Source organism: Rhinopithecus bieti, unplaced genomic scaffold (genome assembly GCF_001698545.2).
Source record: "Rhinopithecus bieti isolate Rb0 unplaced genomic scaffold, ASM169854v2 scaffold_6380, whole genome shotgun sequence".
Classification (NCBI taxonomy): Eukaryota; Metazoa; Chordata; class Mammalia; order Primates; family Cercopithecidae; genus Rhinopithecus; species Rhinopithecus bieti.
Window position 1 is genome coordinate 1,154,125 of NW_016806642.1, and position 22,777 is coordinate 1,176,901.

The 22,777-nt window shown below is 43.1% G+C and overlaps 2 protein-coding genes across 4 annotated transcripts in view; both read left to right on the forward strand.

Moving 5' to 3' along the window:
- The window catches only part of WLS (Wnt ligand secretion mediator), a 136,712-nt gene that overhangs the window by 69,434 nt on the left and 44,501 nt on the right, over positions 1–22,777 (forward strand). For all 3 annotated transcript variants that reach the window (XM_017877143.1, XM_017877142.1, XM_017877141.1), the window contains exons 3-10: positions 6,179–6,303; positions 10,445–10,606; positions 12,049–12,185; positions 15,355–15,523; positions 17,056–17,153; positions 17,517–17,580; positions 19,836–19,979; positions 21,189–21,272. In XM_017877143.1, coding sequence (XP_017732632.1) covers positions 6,179–6,303; positions 10,445–10,606; positions 12,049–12,185; positions 15,355–15,523; positions 17,056–17,153; positions 17,517–17,580; positions 19,836–19,979; positions 21,189–21,272 — 983 coding nt within the window. The remainder of the gene's footprint in view (positions 1–6,178; positions 6,304–10,444; positions 10,607–12,048; positions 12,186–15,354; positions 15,524–17,055; positions 17,154–17,516; positions 17,581–19,835; positions 19,980–21,188; positions 21,273–22,777) is intronic.
- On the forward strand, positions 2,128–3,728 carry LOC108532941 (C-terminal-binding protein 2-like). The gene is given in 2 exon segments (XM_017877268.1): positions 2,128–3,268; positions 3,271–3,728. Coding segments are annotated over 2 exon segments (1,410 nt in total). The 3' UTR covers positions 3,540–3,728.

Here is a 22,777-nt window from a genome sequence, read left to right on the forward strand (position 1 = left end):
CCCCTCTTGCCTGTGTCTAAGGCCAGTGTTGCTCTGAACCCTGCGGCTCCAAGGAGAACAACCTGTGAGTTATTTGTAACCTGTGTGTGAGCTGATGACATTTTTTACAGCTTTTCATATTTATACTCTTGTGTTTCTCCAAGCACCCTTTTCAATACAGTTGAAAGTCCCAATTCCTACTTCCAGCGTTAGAAGTATGATGTACTTTATTGCCTAAGATTTGACTCCATGGGAGCTCTGACAGATTCTTTCTGTTGACCACTGAGGCTACTAAGTGGGGAGAAGTTGTAGCCAGCTTGGTCCCTGACCAAGGGGAGATAGCAACTCTGAGCATGGTTTCTGCCAAGCTGGGAGTGGCACAATTTTTTCTACAGACCCTTGCTCTTCTCTACCTCCAGCCCTGGGTCTATGTATTCCCGTGGTGTCCTCAAGTCCAAAGTCTCTCCTTGGATTGTGCAGAAATGGGAAGATTTGGGGGAACTGAGGTCCAGCCATTTAGTGTGCAGACTTTGACCAGTCACCTCATTGTCAGTGCCATGCTTTGTTCTGCCTTGTGCAACCCCTGGTGCTTTCAAATTCTGAGTGGCTTCAGGTTCCTGCAGACATATTGGCTCATTTTTCTAGAATATCCCCTCTATAGGAGTGTAGGCTGTGGCTGCCAGGAAACCCTACTTCATGTATTTTTTATCTTTTTAAAAAATTTTGAGGCCAGGCACAATGGCTCATGCCTGTAATCCCAGCACTTTGGGAGGCTGAGGCAGGCGGATCACCCGAGGTCAGGAGTTCAAGACCAGCCTGACCAATATGGGGAAACCCTGACTCTGCTAAAAATACAAAATTAGCCAGGCATGGTGGTGCACACCTGTAATCCCAGCTACTGGGGAGACTGAGGCAGGAGAATTGCTTGAACCTGGGAGGCAGAGGCTGCGGTGAGCCGAGATCATGCCATTGCACACTAGCCTGGGTAACAAGAGCAAAACTCTGTCTTAAAAAAAAAAGAAAAAAAAATTGAAATCTCTAGTCTGCTCATGTATCTACAGTTAGTTTTTTCCCTTTGTGATTTAATATCTTTTGCTTTTCTTTTTACTGTCTGTGTCTTTATTTTGTGGAATTTCAGGAGGAAAACACAGTGGCCAATTCACCATGTTAACTGAGGATAAAAATAGGAATAATAGAATAGTGGATATTGATGTTCATCGAGGGTTTCCTCTATATCAGAATGGCCTCACATTACTTCTTCCATAGATCATGTCTTCCTTTTCCTAGATTTCTTCTGAGAACCAGGGATCTGCCATGCTGCTATGTCAGCTTTAAGCCACTGTAGACCAGTGGATAGAAAAGCCCTGCTTTTCAGAGGGCAGTTATTCCTATCTGTTTCCCTTGTGACTTGTATGTGTTCAGATTTAGTAAACTTTTATTAAGCACCTACTGCATACTAGGCAGCATGCAGTGCTTTCACTAACTGGACTCAATCCTTGTTGCAGCCCTGGAGGAGGTGGGTATTACTTAGATGAGCAAACTCACATGCTTGGACACTGAGACTTCTTCAAGGCTGAATAGCCAGAGCCTAAAATTGTGGCCATTTTCATAACCCTAGTGGTGGATGGATCTCCAGTCATTTTGGAAATGTGATTTGTGCTTTTTTTTTTTTTTTTTTTTTTTTTTTTTTTCTTTTTTACCTCATTAAGTAGCTTCTCTGAGGGGTAGTACGGTGGAGGGGACAGGCGACAACAGGGAACGAAGAGGGTGGGGAGGGGGAAGAACGGGGAGCTGGAGAGATTAAGTTTTTGTGCTTGTGTCCCTGTGTGCGTGTGTCATTTTAAGGTGGCTCAGGAGCAGCCCAGAGGAGCCAGCGGTGGTCCGAGTAGCGAGGGACCGAACCGGGAGCCGTGCGGCGCTGAGCGGGGGCCGCACAGCCACCGCCCCGGGTGGGATGGGAGGGGTGGGAGCCGCCGCCGCCTTCAGGGTGGGCGCCTTTCACCGTGGACGCCGACCGTCCGGGAGGAGGGTTTCATCACCTTAAATGGTTTTGAACCAATGAAACTATTCTTTTAAAAAGACGGACAGCCCATCGTGTGAACTAGAGTTCGTGGACAGATTTATATTGGGTTCATAGTGGCGTCATGCATGCAGACTCCTGCGAGTTCCCCTAAGTTCTTAGAGGACTGCGTTGCAAAAAGCAAAAAACTGCTTTTTTTTTTTGATCTGAGAGTTGCAAGGTTCCATAAAGAATGGCCCCTTGTGGATAAGCACAAAGTCAAGAGACAGCGATTGGACAGAATTGGTGAAGGTATCCGCCCCCAGATCATGAAGGACCCCTGCACCCCGCCCCTGGTGGCGCTGCTGGATGGCCGCGACTGCACTGTGGAGATGCCCATCCTGAAGCATGTGCAGTCCACGCAGGAAATCCACGAGAAGGTTCTAAATGAAGCGGTGGATGTCATGATGTACCACACCATCACCCTCACCAGGGAGGACCTGGGAAAGTTCAAGGCTCTGAGAGTGATCCTGCGGATAGGCAGTGGCTATGACAACGTGGACATCAAGGCTGCCGGCGAGCTCGGAATTGCTGTGTGTAACAACCCGTCTGCAGCCGTGGAAGAGACAGCGGACTTTACCATCTGCTGTATCCTCAATCTGTACCGGAGGAACACGTGGCTGTACCAGGCACTGCAGGAAGGCATGCGGGTTCAGAGCATGGAGCAGATCCACCAGGTGGCCTCAGGAGCGGCCCGCATCCGTGGGGAGACGCTGGGCCTCTTCGGCTTTGGTTGCACTGGGCAGGTGGTTGTAGTTCGAGCCAAGGCCTTTGGATTCAGCGTCATATTTTGTGACCTCTACTTGCAGGATGGGATCCAGCAGCCCCTGGGCGTGCAAAGGGTCTATACCCTACAGGATTTGCTGTATCAGAGTGACTGGGTCTCCTTGCATTGCAATCTCAATGAACATAACCACCACCTCATCAATGACTTTACCATAAAGCAGATGAGGCAGGGAGCATTCCTTGTGAATGCAGCCCATGGTGACCTGGTGGACGAGAAAGCCTTAGCACAAACCCTCAAGGAGGGCAGGATACGAAGGGCAGCCCTCTACGTGCATGAGTCGGAGCCCTTTAGCTTTGCTCAGGGTCCGTTGAAAGATGCACCGAATCCCCTCTGCACTCCTCACACTGCCTGGTACAGCGAGCAGGCGTCACTGGAGATGAGGGAGGCAGCTGCCACAGAGATCCACTGAGCCGTCACAGGTCGCATCCCAAAAAGCTTAAGAAACTGAACAAGGAATTCTTTGTCACATCAGCACCTTGGTCAGTAATAGACCAGCAAGCAATTCATCCTGAACTCGATGGTGCCACATACAGATATCCGCCAGGCATCGTGGGCATGGCTCCAGGAGGATTTCCTGCAGCCATGGAAGGGATCATCCCTGGAGGCATCCCAGTGACTCACAACCTCCCGACAGTGGCACATCCTTCCCAAGCGCCCTCTCCCAACCAGCCCACAAAACACGGGGACAATCGAGAGCACCCCAACGAGCAATAGCAGAGAATGCCAGAAGGTAATTATTCAGATACACTTGGGACCAAGAGACAGTGAAAAACGATGAACTAAGAGAGAAAGAATCTTATGGTCTTTGTAACTGATTTTGGACATACGCATCATTGATGTTGCAGTGTTAAAACTACAAGAGCTAGAAAACTGAAGATGCTGTCTGCTTACAGAAGCGCTAAAAGACTAGGATGTGATTTATTAACGACCAACTTCTGTTATTGTGTGTTAAGTTTTTCATCTGTGCATCAAATCACAAGGAATAAATAGAGCTTTTTCCTTTATCAGTCCCTTAGGCACAGCAGGTCCTGAACACTCTGTTCTACAATGTTGCATCAAGAGTTCAAACAACAAAATAAAAAATATTAAGAGGAAATCCCCATTCTGTGACGAGTCCCTTAAGTCCTACCAGGGCCTGGTTTGACCCCTCCTTTTTTGCTAACCAGGAAAAATCACATACTAACAAAATGGGGGAAAAACTGTTTGTGCCCTGTAAATAGACCACCTGCAACGCATAAGGGATGAAGACAAGGTTTACCAGCCTGGTACAGAAGAAAGCGTCCTCCTCCACATCTGAACTGCAATCTGAGTGGGCAGTTTTGGGTTGTAATTCCCAGTTAAAACCCCTGATGATGCAACAAAAGAAAAAAGTATTAAGGTTTACAGCTGTTGTACCAAAATATATTCTCAGTTTCAGATCCCTCTGCTTTTATTTATTGAGTGGAAAATCCTTAGCAAAGGGGTTTTCAGAAGAAATAATTGGTTGTTCCTTATTCCGGAAACACTTTTCCCTGGGTAAAACTGTTCCAGGAATTGTCTATAACAAAACCCACCTTTTTAAAGACATGATAAGTTTTTTCTTCCCCATTGATATTTTTTTAATACAAAACACTTTAGATTATTAAGAATGGACCCTGATTTTTAACAAATCCCTATCAGAAATTTGTATCAAATAGTTTTAACATGCTCTTACATAGTTTGTGACTCATTGCCCTTTTTGTTTAAAAAAGATGGCCAGCTTTTGACCTTTTGGGTATAGTTTTGCATTTCCTGGTTTTTTGGAACAAAGGGAACTTTAAAAAATTGGTCCCAAACAGAAAAAAAAATGGGCCCTATCAAGAACTATGTGTTTTAGTGGTGGGAAATTACCATAAACTGGTATTTGTTAACGGTAAAGGGCTGGACATTTTAGTGTTTCAGTACCAGTTTTTCAATAAGTATTAAATTTTTAAGTACCCGAAATTCCAGGTACCATCTCACTAATGTTTTGAAAAGCTCTCTACTTGAGATTGTTTTAAGGCGCAAACTGGGCATTGGTCCATTAGTCCAAAATTTTCCCAACCTCTTGTACTTGGATAGGGTTTCCCTATCCCTGCCTATTTCCCCATAACCCAAGACTCAAGAAACGGCTTGACAATTTATCAATGGTGAATTACAAAGGTTTTAATTTGAAAATCAAAATTTCCACACCAAAGTCATCATTTACAAGCCATGCCCATCCCCTTAAATGTAATTGGGTTTAGAAAGGCTAAATCAAATTAAAAAAAAAAAAAAAAAAGTTTGCTTCAACTTTGTTAAGTCTGGGTTTTTAATTTACCCCAAAGCCAAAATGACCCCTGGAAACCTGGGTTAAAGGGAGGAAGTGAAAACCTTGAAACTGTTTTGCCCAATTAACCTAACAAAATGATATTTACCAAGAAGTGTTGCAAAATGGTCCCATGAGTTAAGAACTTGAAGTTGATTTAATGGATCTTCTTTTTAAATAGAATTAAACCTTTATACAAAAAAAAAAAAAAAAAAAAAAAAGAAGACTTCTCTGCTCTTGAACTTGCTCATCATAGTATAAAACAGACAAAATTAATAGGTGCAATGTTTTATTAATCTCATCTCCTTAATGAGTTCTGTGGTGAGTTTAACTCATTTGTGGTCCAGTCCTACTGTTATGGAAGTATGTGTGAACATTCATTTGTGCAATTATGTATTATTATATTCCTATCTGTGTAGAAGTCTTTAATTTTGGAAAAATACTTTGCCTTTTACATTAACTTCATCCACAATATGAAGGGATTTTGACTCTTGCAGAAGTAGCAGATCCTATATTTGAGAACTTTTGGGAATAAGTTTGAGAAGGATGTTTTCAGACAGAATGTGACCAGAGAAGAGCCCCAGAGGGACATGTCTGAGGGGTGGTTGAAAAACTTGGTCATGTTTGTCAGAGAGGAAAGAAAATGCAGGCAGATCTGGTATGGTTTTCAAGAACATAAGGCAGTTTTTATGGAAGAAGGAAGGACCTCACCTTCCATGTGGCTTCTACAGGCAGACCTAGGACCTGTGGTATAAGTTATGGGAGGATGAGGTCTGAATATTTGCGCTCCCTCAGAGGAAGTGAGGCCCTTGTCTCTGGAAGAGTTTAAATGGAGGCTCTTGACTCTGGCAGAGTGGACATGAGAGGGCACCCAGCATTTGGCTTAGACTTTCATCCTATGACTTCTAAGTCTTCAGGTTTGGAGTTTGATAGAAATTAATATTTCTCTTTTGTTGGCTTCCATGGCAAAGCCTATAGGAATTTTTTGAGCTGTTTCTAAAATATCTTCCAAAAGCCATTTCTGAAACGTGCATCCTTTCTCTTGCAGGAGAAAATGCAGAAGTCTCCATGGACGTTTCTCTGGCTTACCGTGATGATGCCTTTGCTGAGTGGACTGAAATGGCCCATGAGAGAGTACCACGGAAACTCAAATGCACCTTCACATCTCCCAAGGTATGACCGCTTGCTGTCTAAGCCAACAGAGTTTTTATCTGGTTCTCAGGTATGTGGAAAGATTTGTTTACTTTTCCTAGGTGTGTCCCTTCTTCGCATGAGGACAGCTTTGGTAATACCTGTTCTGCGGAGCATTTTCTTTCCTCTTCTCTCCTACCATGGGCCTTTCCTAACTTTGCTTTTGCCTATTACTGTTAAGATTTCCTGTGAAATAGTAAAAACATGAGGTTGAAGCCTTGAGTACCTTGCCCCAGCTTTAGCCATTTTTGTCCTAAAGAGGAGAAAGATTGGGTGGTTTTATCACTGACGGTGTGAACTCAGGTAAGCTTACATAATCTGTCTGAGCTTGTTTTTCTTCTGTGAGATGAGATAAGAGCACCTACCTTAGGAGTCTTTTTAAGGGCTAGATCAAGCTTGTCCAACTCGCTGCCTGTGGACCGCAGGTAGCCCAGGACAGCTTTGAATGTGGCCCAGTGCAAATTCATTAACTTTCTTAAAACATTATAAGATCTTTTTTTGATTTTTTTTTTTAGCTCATCAGCTATTGTTAGTGTATTTTATGTGTGGCTCAAGACAATTCTCCTCCTTCCAGTGTGGCCCAGGGAAACCAAAAGAGTGGACACCCCTGGACTAGATGATACAATGAACGTAGGCAGGATGGCCTTGTACTTTAACATCTTGTCTGGGACATATTTGAGAGTCAAAGTGAATATTAACCAGATGGGCCACTAGGAGAAAATGTATAAACTAAGGCCCTCCATGGGCAAACCTAAGTACCTGTTGCAGTGTTTTTTGAAGCATTAGGGGAGTCTCACTCCCCCAGGTTTCCTAGAACAAAGCTACAGTAAGTGTGTTCTGAGGACCAACAGTGGCAGCATCGCCTGAGAGGTTTTAGGAAAAGCATATTCCCAGGGCACACCCAAAACCTATTAAGTCAATGTCTCAGGGGGTAGGAGCAAGGAATCTATGTTTTAACAGTCCTTCAGTTTATTACCTTAAACTCAATGAAGGTTGAGGGCCACTGCCCTAGACCATCTGCTGAATGCTAAACTGGGGGTGGGGGAAAGGAATGAGAGAGAGAGGAATCTTTCTTCTTAAATGCCCTAAATACTGGCAGAGGCAGGACTTTAGTACTTGAAGAAAAGTCTCTACCAGGATACAACGAATTTGTCTCTGAGACAGGAAGGTTGAGCCAGTGTCCCAGATGCCAATGTGTCTCTTTTAATTTGAACTTAGGTAAATTTGTGTCATGGGTGGCCATGTTACTCACTCCATAGTGACAGGGACGTGTGGGACACCCAGAGACCCATCATGGGGGATTTTATATCTCAATTTCCATAGGGCTGTCCTCCAGAGAAAGCCATTTGTAGGTAGAAATGAGTGATAGACAGAAACTAGAGGAAGCAGGAGGGAGGAATAGCTAACATTTTCAGATCTTTGCATGCAATGGAGAAAATTAATTAAAAATCTTTCTAGCTGTCTCTGCAAGTTGACTGCATCTTTGAAATACTGGTTGAACATCTAAGCTAGATGGCTTTTGGGTGCAGAATTGTATCCTTAGAAAAGGGAAAAGTCATTTCTCTTATTTATACACATGGAGGGCACGGAGTAGTGTGAGGGGGAAGGGTGTTTGCCTGCAACTGCTTCTTAATGACGGTTGCTTAATTATCTTTAGGATGTGTTGATCCCTTGCAAGAAAGATATTAAACCTTGAAAGGTGCGAAGGAAATGAATCATCAAGTCTCTGCTTTTTGATTGCAGTGAAATTTAGTCTTGAGTCTCAAGATTAAATGAGAAATTGCTTTAAAGCTTTTCAGTCCCTGGTGGATTGTGAAGTTGAAAAAAAAAAAAAAGTCAAGTTGCCACCTGCTGTAATTTGTCCTAATTAGCCAGTCTCATGCTGGAGTTGGGGGAGAACTGGGGGTGGGGGAAAGGAAGGAGAGAGAGAGAAATCTTCCTTCTTAAATGCCCTAAATACTTTAGTACCTGAAGAAAAGTCTCTAACAGGATACAACGAATTGATACAACCTTCCGAGACAGGAAGGTTGAGCCAGTGTCCCAGATGCCAATGTGTCTCTTTTCATTTGAACTTAGGTAAATTTGTGTCATGGGTGGCCATGTTACTCACTCTGTAGTGACAGGGAAGTGTGGGACACCCAGAGACCCATCATGGGGGATCAGAAGTGACCCTGGAGATCATCTTACTTACCTTTCTCATTTAGGAAGAAACAGGCCAAATGAGGCAGGGTGACCCAAGGTACCCAGCAAGGAACATGGTCAGGACTAGAATCAGAGCCTCCTGGCCTGGAGTTCAAGTCTTTATCACAGCACAACGCCTGCCTTTGGGCAGGGCCCATGTCCTTCTCCCAATTGTGCTACTTTTGGGACCCTGGGCGAGACACACACCAGATGGTATTAGACTAAGTAGGTTTTGTTCCCTTCCCCCTTAAATTCTCAATTTCCATAAATAAAATAAAGCCCTAACTGGAAACAAATCAGAAAATGTCCTCTTGCTGTTACCACAGAGGATAATCAGCCTCCTCACTGCAACCTAATCTGAAGGAGAATTAGAGCCTGTAGTGAATTTTCAGTAGTACCTGCAAAGCCCCCATCCTCCCTGATTTGAAAGTATAAGAAAGGAGTGGAGGGGAGAAAAAGATGATCTGTATAGGAAGAGTCATCCGACCTGCAGCTGAGGTTTGAAAAAGAAGCAGCATTCTTTCTACAGAAGAATTTTTAAAAATCAACCATGCCAACTATAATCAACTGGTGTGTCTGACAAGAGCCGCTCACACGTTAGGGATAAAAACTGTTGACAACTGATTGGTTATGTGTGCCATGGTGGGGAAGAGGAGTTAGAAGCACCTCCCCACCTCCACCTTGCCATGTGTGTCTCTGTCTCTGTACAAAGGTCTGTTTACTGCACTCTAAGCTCTGACAGTTCAGTAAGGAACCCTCCCCACCAGCCAAAATCTCAGAAGGGGCAGAGCCCCTTTCTACACACTCTTAAACTATAGACTCCTTGTTATCTTCTTTCTTCTCATTTCTTCAGTGGATCTTTGCTCTGAAGATTTATGACAAATTATGGAGGGCTTGTGAATTCAGGCTTAGGAACGACAAATTAGATCTCCCCTATCACTTGATCAGGAGGTACCAAGTAAACATTGAAGCTGACGTAGAAACCCAACATTGTTGGTAGACTCTCATCTTCTATATCAGGGAAAAGTCCCGGCCTGCTGAAGCTCATTCCTCTACATGCTCATATTTACCCCTGGCCCCCACCCCTCAGCAGGTACACATAGCCGGGAGTCCTGGTGAGGTGGAGCAGAAGTTAGTTTTCCAAAAAAAGCTGTGTCCCTACTGTCTGATTTCTCTCCACCATGCTCTGGGCAGTATCTCTTAAATTGTTTGGCACGACGTCCAAGAGGCTTTCCTAGACACTGGGCTAAATTTTCATTTCATTAAAATGTCTATTCCCTTCTGCCATCTTGGACTGGTAGGAAGCACTGGAGGCAGAAAATTCTGAGTGGTTATCTCTGGCCACTAATCTTATTATTACCTTTGTTTCTTCTGTTTCAACCTTCCCTAAATACCAAGGGCTCCTCGTGTCTTTTTTTTTCCTGGCAAGTGAATAAAAGAAGATATTTTCAGCTGCTTCTAGCTTCTCCTTCAGGCCAAAATCAGAAGAATAATTAGCCATCCTTAAAGAGTGTAATGATTGAGCAGGAGCTTCCACCTGAACGTTTAAGAAGCTGACTGTTCCACACAGCCTTAGAGGTCCCTGACGACACACTGCCGATAAAAACTCTTGTAGCCCTGGCAGACAAGGTTAGTAAGATGTGAGGTTCTAATGAAGATTAAACAGCCGAGAAAAGTGTTAGGAGATAGAAGGAAGGTGTCTCTGCTTTCTACCTAAAATTTCTGGTTCTACCTTGAATATGGCTGTTGTTGTTGTTTGTTTTTAGGTTGTGATAACTGCGTGGACACCATGCCTCCAGTATGCCTTGTTGCTCTGTACCTCTAAGGTGTACCTTTAAGCATTAGCTGTTTAAAATTGGTGTTATGGGTCCAGGGTAACAGAATTCAGAGCCAGTCTATTGGAAATAGTGACCCTGCCTCAAACCCTCTGCTCTTCTTCCAGACTCCAGAGCATGAGGGCCGTTACTATGAATGTGATGTCCTTCCTTTCATGGAAATTGGGTCAGTGGCCCATAAGTTTTACCTTTTAAACATCCGGCTGCCTGTGAATGAGAAGAAGAAAATCAATGTGGGAATTGGGGAGATAAAGGATATCCGGTTGGTGGTAAGTGAATGTAATTGATCTTGTCATGTGTATTGGAGGGGAACTCCATCTCACTCATGGCGCCTCTATGCCTCACCTGTCTCATCTGAGAAATGGGAATAATAACATACTCATGATGGCTGAGATAATAAAGTGAATTAATCTGTGTGAGAGATTACAGAAATGGAAAACAATGCAATTATTGTGCCCACTTAAGATTTTAAATGGGCTTAAGATCACTTAAGATCATCATAATGATAAGATCATGATATAGTCATGATTGCATAATGAATAACACCAAGATACAAGTAAATTTTTCTTTTTTATGTGTTTCACCTTGCAAGCACAATTGTTAAAGGGAATGGGGTGGTTCAGGTTCTTTCCAACTTATTTGTTTAATTGGGGAAAAGTTAGAACTTGCTGCAAGGAGGACCTTTCTTTTCAATCTCAACAAAGTCACAATAATTGGGTAAAGAAACAGAAAAGCGTAAGAATTACCTGTAATGTCCTACTATTTAGAGAAATAGTCACTCTTCAGGTTTTGATATATCTCCTTCCAGGCTTTTTTTATACGTAGTAATTCCCTTACAAAAAGTAGGATCATATTGAACTGACTTTTTTCCTTGCTTATTTAATGGTATATATAATATAAATTGGTGAATATAATATAAATATACTTTACAATATTGGTTAGCATTTTATAGAATAGATTTATCTTAACACTTACCAATCTCAACATACTGGCCATCTAGGATATCTGCAACTTTCTAATGAAAAGCTTACCAAAAAAAAAAAAAAAAATTGATCATGTACTTAATCATTATCTTAGCATAGGGAAAAAGCTCTTGTAGCCCTAATAGACCAGATTAGTAAGATGTGAGGGTCGAATGAGGATTAAATGGCCAAGAGAGGTGTTAAGAGATAGAGGATATCTCTGCTTTTTACCTAAAATTTCTGGTTCTACCTCAAATGTGGCTTTTTTGGGGGGTACACTGTAGGGGTGGTAGCTGGGTAGATATCATACACCCTGTAGGCCCTATTAATCTGTACCTGCCCTATTAATCCATACCTCTAAAGTGTACCTTTAGGCATTAGCATTTTAAAATCAGTGGGATGAGTCCAAAGTAAGATAATTCAGTCTCTTGGAAACAGTGACCCTGCCCCAAAGCCCCATGCTCTTCTTTCAGACCCCAGAGCATGAAAGCCATTACTGTGAATAGGATGCTCTCTTTTTTCCTCTGGTCTCAGGTCCATAGCACAGGGATCTTTTAATATGTATTTCTATTATCTCTGAGGAGAGGCCAAGGGTATATGAGGGCAGTGCATGCTATGAATGTGAAAGCTCTTGATCATGAACATTTGCAGACAAGGTCTCCACTTACCTCTCCCACAAACACATTTGCTAGTAGAAGGAAATGCTAAGATAATATTCACCTTCAAAATTATCACTGGTCTCTGCCTAGGGGATCCACCAAAATGGAGGCTTCACCAAGGTGTGGTTTGCCATGAAGACCTTCCTTACGCCCAGCATCTTCATCATCATGGTGTGGTATTGGAGGAGGATCACCATGATGTCCCGACCCCCAGTGCTTCTGGAAAAGTAAGAGCTGGTTTTGGAGTGCTCTTCAGGGATACTGGCTTCTCATGATCTACCAAGCTCTTGCTTTTGCTTGTGTCCAGTTCAAGCAGCCAGTGTGTGACTTAGGCCAGTGATTTGACCAGGAGTCATCCTGGACTCCTTTTTCTCCTGCAGCTTTCCTATGCAAGTTGTTATTAACTTAATTCTCAGGGTTCTACCTCTCTCACCTTTCTGGCTCTTTTTAATTAATAATTTATTTTTTGGAGACAAGGTCTCACTCTGTTGTCCAGGCTGGAGTGCAGTGCTGGGATCTCAGCTCGCTGCAGCCTTGACTTTACAGGCTCCAGTAATCATCCCATCTCAGCTTCCCGGTAGCTAGAACCACAGGTGTATACTCCCCAGCTAGTTTTTTGTATTTTTTGTAGAGACAGGGTTTCACTATGTTGCCCAGGCTCATCTCGAACTCCTGAGCTCAAGTGATTTGCCTGCTTCAGCTTCCCGAAGTGCTGGGATTACAGGTGTGAGCCACCGAACCCAGCTGACCTTTCCGGCTCTTTAACCTGTCTTTGCTCTTCGGGATATTCCATGGTCAGAATCAGATACTTGTCTGTGTTGTAGTGAAGAAACTGCCCTAAGCCCAGCTCCTCTCACTTAAAGAAAGACAGTGCTCCTGCAGATGTACCTACTTTCCCTCCACATCATTGACTTCTCCCTTTCTGCTGGATTCTTTCTATTAATATACAAACATGCCCTGCCATCTCCCCTTCTTAGACACAATTCTCCCATTTCCCACTTCTCCCTGAAGCTACATACCCTTTTTCTGCCCCTCATTACAGCAATGCTTCTCGAAAACCTTGTGCATATATATGTCTTCTCCTCTGTTCTCTCTTGAGTCCATTCCAGTCTGGATTCATCACCACCACTTTACTAAAACTGCTTTTCACAGGATCACCAACAACCTTCATAGTCCAAATCCAAAGGTCATTTTTTAGTCCTCACTTATTTTTTTTTTACTCATCCCAACATCTGACATAATTGATCAGTTTTTCTTCCCAGAGTCTCCTCTACCCTTTTGTCGGTCATTCTTCTTTGCTGACCAGCATTTAGGCTCCATTTCTGTCTCCTTCCATCTTTCCAGCCTCTTAGACGCTGGGACTGGGGCACCTGCTTTGGATCTCTTCTCTTTATTAGCTGTGCTTTCCTCAGGGGTGATCTCACCTGCCTTCGTGGTCTGAAAAATCATCTGCTCTCTGATGACTCTTAATCTATATCTTTAGCCTCAGCCTCTCCCAACTCTGGACCCAAATATTCCAGCTCTTTACTTAATGTCTTCATTTGCACTGAAAATGTCACATGTACCAAGGACAACACTTGATTGTGTCCCACTTCCAACCTGTTCCCTCCCAGAATCCCCATTTCTGTAAATGGCAACTCCATCTTTTCAGTTGCTCAAACTGGAAATGAGGCAGTGAGTCATCCTGTATGTCTGGTTTTCACACTTCTCATCCAACTCACCGGGGAGTCTCACCATTTCCACTGCTGCCACCCTAATCTAACTAACCCACAATCGCTTCTCACCTGGATCAGTGGGAACAGCCTTGCAACCCCTCTCCTTGCTTCCACCACGCGCCTCCCTGCAGCCTATTCACAGGATAGCCGGAGTGCCCCCTTTCCGGTGTTAATCAGATCCTGTCACTCCTCTGCTCAAAGCTCTCCACTGGCTTTTCATCTCCTTTGCCCTGACCTATAAGCCCCTTGATAACTGGGTGCCTTCTACCTCTGATCTTGTCATTGTCCTCTCCAACACCTACCAGCCCCCTTTATTGTGCTCAAACCCTCACCCCAGGGCCTTCACACTTGCTGATCTCTTCATCTGTCCACCTTATGTAAAATCACATCCCCATTGCTCTCCACTCTCTTGCCTAGCTTTTTTTTTCATGATGCTTATTCATTTATTTATTATCTTTTTCTTATACTCCCTCTCTCACTGCATCTCTGTGCAAGCATCACAAGAGCAGAATCCTTGCTTATTTTGTTCACAGTTATATTCTCAGCATCTCAGAATGGTGACTGACACATAGTAGGAGTTTAATAAATATTTTTTGAGTGAATGAATCATGTCACTCCATTGTTTAAACTTTTTATTGGATTCCAATAAAAAGTCTCTTCAAGATACATTTCAGTTCTCTAGTGGGATATGCAAGTTTCTTCATAAGCACAGCCCTCTTTGTTTCTCTGGTCTCATGTCCTGTCATTTCCTGATGTGCCACATGCAGATCCCCAAATGCACCAGGTTCTTCCAGGCCTCTGTGCCTCCATCCAGGCTCTGCCCTCTCCTCCAAACACCCTTTCCACCTCCCTTACCTTGACTCACAACTCAGCTCCATTCCTGTCTGTGTCAAAGTCAGAAGTCCTGGTAGCAGCCTTCTATGCTTTAAAACTCTATGATATTCCTGATCCTGTTCTATTCAATTGTCTCTTTATCTGGCTCCTCTACTAACTGTATCTCCCGTGAGTGAAAAAACAGGTCCTGTTCATTTAGGATTCTACAGTGCTAACACAATGCCTGGTACGTGATCTGTGCTTAATTAACATATGTGTTTCAAGGAGATGGAAAAAAGTATGAATAAATCAGTGACATAAGAATTACATTTTAATAGAGAATTGGCAGTTCTTAGTGTGACAGGGGAAGAGTAAAATAAAAGCTAAACAAGCAGTCAAGAGAATTTACATTTCAAATGTGTTTGGAGTCATGTATTATTGAAACAAATATGCTTATATAATTCATCATTGCTGAGGATATCACAATAATAACGAGTGTTCTTAATGATCAGATGAATGATAACCTGAATAGGTGAAAGAGGACAATTATATTCACTGAGGCCTGGGTGAGAAGGCAAGGGGACACAGACATTATAGGAAGCTCTTCATCTGCAGTGGTACCAAAGTAAAGTGTGGGGCATTAAGGAGGTCAGATTCACTTCCATAGAGAGGTTGGTGTAGCACTCTTTCATTCTGCAGCAGTGTGAACTACATAGGACATTTTGCATCTCTGTGCAGAAGAAATTGATCATATGGCTTCAGACCCAATAAGTAACATCTCATGTCTCAAAACTGACTTCTGGGAATTGTTTGAAAATCTGCCCTCCAGATGAATGAAGTGGCTGTTCTGATATTTTCTCACCATCAGAGTCATCTTTGCCCTTGGGATTTCCATGACCTTTATCAATATCCCAGTGGAATGGTTTTCCATCGGGTTCGACTGGACCTGGATGCTGCTGTTCGGTGACATCCGACAGGGCATCTTCTATGCGATGCTTCTGTCCTTCTGGATCATCTTCTGTGGCGAGCACATGATGGTAAGAGCCCCTGCGAGGGACAGACGTCTGTACCAGCTGCTCCGTGCAGGCTGCCAAGCTGACACCTGCCCCCCTTTGCCTCTAGTCAGCAGTGGGTGAGACAGAATAAGCTAGTAGTTACAAGTGGGAACTCTGGAGGCAGACCCCTCTGGTTCACATTCCTGCTTCACCACCTGCTGACCAGCTGAGTGGCTTTAGGCAAATGACATTATCACTCTGAATCTCAGGTCCCTCATCTATAAAATGGGATGTAAAGGCCTAATGCATGGGGTTTTTGTGAGAATTGAATGAGAGAATGTGAGTAACTTAAGATAAACACACACATTCTAATGATTAGTATTATTTCTTGCCCTTGAGCTTGAGTTTCTTGTCTGCTGGCTTCTGCCCTGCTTGTCCTGTCCCCAGGAATACAGATTAACCACCAGAGAATGTGGACCTGGCTCTTTCCAGCTGGCAATGTGTCCAGGTGGCCTAGTAACCCCTATTACTTGGAAATACAGACCTTCCTGGTCTCCTCAGTTTGCACAGACACCAAATCATATTTCAAGAGGGCCTGAAGGTACCATGGTTAAAAATAAGAATGGTGTCGTCATCACATTGTGGCTAAGATGATATGCCAGCTGGACCTTGGTGTTCGTGTCAGGCACATGGGCTTCATAGCAGAGTGGACTGTTTTTAAATTCCATTATGGCTCAGTCATAAAAACCAGACCTCTGAAGTCCTGCCGCTCTTCCAGCAGAGCAGTGTGAGAGCAGAGAGAGAGAGACTTCTGCCTACTGCTAAACTGTCTACATTAGGGGGTCTTTCCCCATGAGGGGTCCTCCAGCAGAGATGCGCTAAGAATGCGGCCTCGACATCAGGGCTTGGGAGTGGAGGGAACTTGGTCCAGTACTAGGAAGCCAGCCAAGGATTGTCCACATGGAGCTGGTGTGGACTGACCCACCTGGGGCCCCGCCTGGAGGCTAAGATCATCTTTGCTTTCCCTTTTTTCTCATTCTACATTCCTTCCTTTTCTTTCTCTTGGTGTCTTTGTTTATCAAGGAGAATCATTGCTGGTTTTAATAAGGATGGGGAGAAAATATGCCTGTTTTCCTAACCATAAGAGACACATTTCACATATTTAAATGCTTTAATGTCTTTACTTTGTCTTCTGGGGATCAGTCACTTTTATAAACACAAGTTACAAGTCACATAGAAATTTAATTCAGAATGAGTTATTTTGTGGACCACAAAGTGTCCTCTGCCTGGGAGCTGAGGCCATTCTTTGTGTTCCCATGGCATCCTGTTCTTATTACTCTCAGAGCCCTTATGGCTGGGCTTTGTCATGTTCTGCATATGTGCCAGACTCCCCCACAGAGGTGAGTTCCTGAAGAAGAGATTTTCATCTTCTTTGTTCTCATATACCTAGAGTCTAGCATAGTGCTTGATACGTAATAGGTGGTCAGCAGGTGTCCTTCGAATGCTGACTCCCCCATAGAATTGCTTGGTCTTCCTCTCCCCTCTATCTCCCTTCTCAATTTGGTTTTCCTCAGGATCAGCACGAGCGGAACCACATTGCAGGGTATTGGAAGCAAGTCGGACCCATTGCCGTTGGTTCCTTCTGCCTCTTCATATTTGACATGTGTGAGAGGTGAGCAGGTGTTTGTGGGACACTGAGCCAAACTGTGCATCACCACGCCCACTCCTGTCACTTTAGGAGGAGTGTTGGAAAAGGAGAATGGTGGTCGGGAACCTTTGGTATGGAAGCATTGGACGTGGTCACATCCTCAGACAAGGTCTGGGATCAAATCAAATGCACAGCTCTTTACAGTTGCAAAATGTTTGGGCTGATGTATTCTACAAGCTTCATTTCTCTTTAGGATCTCTGTAATGTTTTGTAGCCTAAACACAGCCCTCACCCCTGCAGCTGAAAAGCTAAGAATACGTGAAAAGGAAAGTTCCCGTTTGCCTTTGTATTAATTTGTCTTGTCTTTCCATCTCATTTTCTTTGTAGAGGGGTACAACTCACGAATCCCTTCTATAGTATCTGGACTACAGATGTTGGAACAGAGCTGGCCGTATCCTTCCTTGATGGGTTCAGGGTTTTATTTCTTCCCCTAGCCACCCAGTCGCCAAGATCATTTTCTAAGGCTCTGCTGATGCTCCCCATATGTACTCAGCCAGGGCTTTGATTCTCAGGCCAATTATAACAGCACAATTAAGGCTGATAATAAGAATTACTGCTTGCTTTCAAGCCTGGGTGACAGCAGGCAAAATGAGAAGGTCGCAGCCCATCCTCCCAGCAGAGGGATCCGAGTTTCTGGGCTTACTGCAGCCTGTCTGAATTATCTGTTATACACTGTTTACTGCAGACTGAAGCGTGACTAGCTTTTCCCTGGAGCCATGGAGGTTCATCTCTGGGCCCCTGTGGGAGAACCTGTTTCTGAAATTGCCTACGTGCGAGACTTCTTACAGTGACCTTGGTGTGCTGGCAAATCATACTGCTGCTATTCATTCCTGAGACCAAGTGGAGATAAGGCTAAAGTGATTAGTTCCAGAGGAGTCGCCGAGGCTTCTGGTTGGTTGGCATAAACTCTAAGTCTTCTTCATGAAGCAGAAGTGACAGTCTTAGCTTATCCCTTTTAGGATGCTGGATTTAAATATTTTATCTTCTGGAATAGTACGTGAAATGCTCTTGGGAGAAAAAGACTCTGCTCTGGAGTGGAGAGAAAGGCCTGGGTTGTATTCTTCCTTGATGGCTCATATCTTGCCGTGTGCTAAGGAATATGCTTTGTCTTGCCACGATGTCTATATTGGTTTCTTAGTGTCACAAGAACATTGTGAGCAAACTAAATCTGTAGTATCATTACCTCAAAGATGAGAGAGAAGCTCTACCCTTCCTCCATTATGCCACCACCAAATGTTAGCTGCACAACAAGGAGAATGTTTATAATGTTAAATCTAGTTCAACTTTTTAATTTTATAAATATGATGGCGTGAGTAAAATTTCAAGTCCTGCAGAAAATAACTATATTCCCTTCATTCCAGGACACTGTTCATTATAGGAAAGAAGGAGAAACTGCACTAGATATTATATTATTTAATGAAATATGCATGCCAAGTTCATACTTATTAAATGCTTTTAAAAATAGACAATTTGAGCCAGGTGTGGTGGCTCATGCCTGTGATCCCAGCACTTTGGGAGCCTGAGGCCAGTGGATCACCTGAGCTTGGGAGTTCAACACCAGCCTGACCAACATGGATAAACTCCGTCTCTATTAAAAATATAAAATTAGCCAGGTGTGGTGGTGCAAGCCCATAATCCCAGCTACTTGGGAGGCTGAGGCAGGAGAATCGCTTGAACCCGGAAGGAGAAGGTTGTGGTGAGCTGAGATTGTGCCATTGTACTCCAGCCTAGGCAACAAAAGCAAAACTCTGTCTCAAAAAAAAAAAAGGCAATTTGGGTAGAGTTGTTGTAGTGGAAAGGGGTTGGAATCAGGTCACCTGCCTTTCAAGGCAGCTCACACTACCCCAGGCCTTGGTGGTTCTCAGATTGACTCTAAAGGCAGGTCAGCCCCCCAGTGGGTCTCAAGTATACTGGCAGCAACCCAAACTCCCATCTGTGCCATGTGTCCTTCAATCCCCATTCTGTTGGACAAGATTTTCTGTGGTGACAGAAGACTGCAAGTAGTCCTTCTTCCCTGGTTTCACTTTAAGACCTTCAAGCCCATGCCCAGGGCCCCTGCACTGAGCCCCCACGTATCTCCTCATCGATTATGCCAGAGCATCTCAATCTCATTCTTATAAAACTCCAAGGACGAGCCCAGTGGTTTCCAAACATAGTCATACTTGATGTCCTAGCCCCGGAAAATCTGATTCCACATATCTGGGGAGGAAGCTGGGGATCTACATTTGAACTCTTCTGGTGATTTTAATATGGTTTTTCATCTGATCCATAGTGACCAATATATGCTTTATTAGTGCTTTTCAAATTTATTGTGTATACGAATCTCCTGGGGACCTGGTTAAAAGGCAGATTCTGATTCCTTAGGTCTACGGTAGGGCCTAGATTCTTCATTTCTAACAAACAAGACGCCATTTCTTTTCTTACTTGGTTTAGAAAGCAATATTGAACACCTCCCTCTGTGGTACTATTGTGTCAAGAAACCTATCACTGGCATTAGAATGTCAGGTTTTAATAATTTATCCCCTTGAAAATTTCCTATGTATTTGGAGACAAAACAAGTATTGCCAACAGACCTGGGGAGAAGTGCCTGGGCCCGCTGAGCTTGGCCTTGGCTAGCCCGTTGTTTCCTTTACTGGACACTACCAGATGGCCTTCATCATCGTGGCTGGAATCTGCCTCTGCCTCTACTTCCTGTTTCTATGCTTCATGGTATTTCAGGTGTTTCGGAACATCAGTGGGAAGCAGTCCAGCCTGCCAGCTATGAGCAAAGTCCGGCGGCTACACTATGAGGTGGGCAGATTTCTTGGCTCGTTCTGGAACTGGTGCTTGCTTATCTTTCTGCTTGATGTGTAAACACACACACCCCGGAGACAGAAAGCCTTAACTTTGAAATACACATTGAGAGATTCTCATGTAGGATCTCTGGGCAAACTTAAAGGCCAAATCTTACTCTGAGAAGCATCTAGCTGGCCTGTCTAAATCTTGGCATTTTCTGTGGTACAAATGTGCTTCCATTTCCAATAAGGAGTAAACTTGTTCAGCCAGTTCTTCAGCTTGGTGATGGAATGTAGGTACATACTAGATGGGAGACTGGACTATGGCAGAACTGGGATTTGGTTGGGATGAGGCTTTAGTCAAAGTTCTGTCCCCAAATCAACCCTGTCCTGTAATTAAACAGGGTTTAGTCCAGGTGATCTGATTTCCAGACTCTTAACAGGCCACATTCCCCTAAAATATCCAGCAGATTCTCAGACAGTTCAGTAATCTCTGTTTATAGATTATGTTCCTCATTCAAGAGAAACACTTAACATCCTCAAATCCCCAATGCAAGCAACACATCCTTGATTTATCAGGGATCCCTTGGGTTCATGCCTAAGTGGCTGTCCTTGGAGAAACAAGCCTGATTCCTGTATGAAAAGAGAAGCAGAAACTACAGAACCTCAGAGTTTTTATATGCAGTAGATCTTGCACATAAGAGTCCCTGAATAATAGGCCTCCCTCCTTGAAACACAGGTTCTCTTATCCTGCTCTCAGGAAACCACAGGCACTTTCTAAGGCTTGCCTGTCTCCAGAGCTGGAGTGACATGAGAAAATTCAACCAAATCCACTTCATGTTGATTAATATGCACATTTCTTTTTGTTCATTGGAGCAGAATTTTATTACAACCACAGAAAACTTGGACTTGGTAACTTTGAACCCTTGCAGAGAAGCATAACCAGCTTAGCAGGGAAATTAGCAGCCTCACGACGTGTTGTGAATAGAATTTCCCAGGCTCTCCTATCGCTGCTTTATGAGTGATAAGAACATAGGAAATATTTGACCCAAGAAATTTTCAGCCACACTCACCTCTGCAGAAGAAATATTACTATGGGAAATCGTTTTACTGTCATTCTTAGGGATTTGGTTTTAGAGATTTCTTTAAGCTTTTTATAGATTTATATAGTGAGAAAAGGATTGGTAGCTGATGGAGTATTAAACTACTCTTTCTTTTCTAATAGGGGCTAATTTTTAGGTTCAAGTTCCTTATGCTTATCACCTTGGCCTGCGCTGCCATGACTGTCATCTTCTTCATTGTTAGTCAGGTAAGTGGACCCTGAGATGTCAAGGTGAGAATGTCTCCGCAGAGGTCCTCTACCCTGCACAGAAATTTGATAGAGCTACTGAGGAAAGGAGCAGAGAAGTCATAATTCTGGATAGCTAGTCAAGCCATATTCTTCTGGGTCTTGATATCACCTGGCCAAATGGACTAAATTTTCTCTTTCCATAAAACTTTGTAGGAGATAAAAGTTTCTAAATAAATTAAAAGCCTACAGCCAAACTGAAGGGCACGTATTTTATTTACTTATGAGAATAAACTTATCAAGCCCTGTAGCACAACACTAAAGCATAAATTTGACTCTATTTTTATCTAGCATTAACATAGATCCTTATACAGTCCATCAGCTATTCCTTGTAATAATTATATTGCCACTTAAATATGAAACGTAATTCAGAAGTCCCTTTGATAGCATCTTGTCTTTTTACTGGTTATTTCCAAAACTCAAAATTTTGCTATACTTGAAAATCTCAACAATGATAATAATTTAAAAATATTCATAACTTGTTTTGAAGGGTGGGAAGTACTCTTTAAGTCTAATATATCTATTATTCATTTGAGCTTCACAGAAATCCTGCGAGGTAACTAGGGCAGGAATTGTTATCCTAGATTGCTAGAATGTGATATCTAATAGCTTTGGAGAAAGTTTTCATTAATGCTGTTTTCTAGCTGGATGGATTACTTAACAGTTCTAAGGTTTAGTTTTCTTATCTGCAAAATAAATATAACAGTAGACCCACAGAAGGTTGCTGTAATGATCACATGAAGTAATATTTACAAAGAGGGATGCATTCTGAGAAATGCATCATTATGTGAGTTCCTCATTAAGGGAACATCATAGAGACTACTTACACAAACCTAGATGGTATAGCTTGCTACATACCTAGGCCATATGGTGTAACCTATTGCTCCTAGGCTACTCACCTGTATAGTATGTTCCTCTACTGACCACTGCAGGCAATTGTAACACAGTGGTAAGTATTTGTATATTTCAAACATATCTAAACATGGAAAAATACAGAAAAAATATGGTGTTACAATCTTACAGGACCACCATCATATATGTGGTCTGTTGTTGACTAAACCATCATTGTGGCACCCAAATGTAATTAGCAGAGCACCTGGCACATTGTAAGCATGAATAGCTGTGTTCTTATGAATAGCAAGAAGGTTGAATGTCTTTCTTGCCAAAGGACATGCAATAAGTTAGAGATCAGAACCCAGTCCTTCTGACTCTTTTGCCAGTGCTTTGTCATTTAGCCAAAATGGAGGATTTCAGCAGTGCAGATAGTCTCTTAGGACATGACTTGCTCCATTCTGCTAGGAAGTTTCCCTAGTACAGGGACTCCTAACCATTTTTGTATACGGACCCCTATAGCAACCTGATGAAGGCTACGAATCTCCTCTTAGAATGTTTTCTAATAAGTAAAATAAAATACTTTGAATTTCAAAGGGAATCATCTCTATATATTATATGTAATACATATTTAC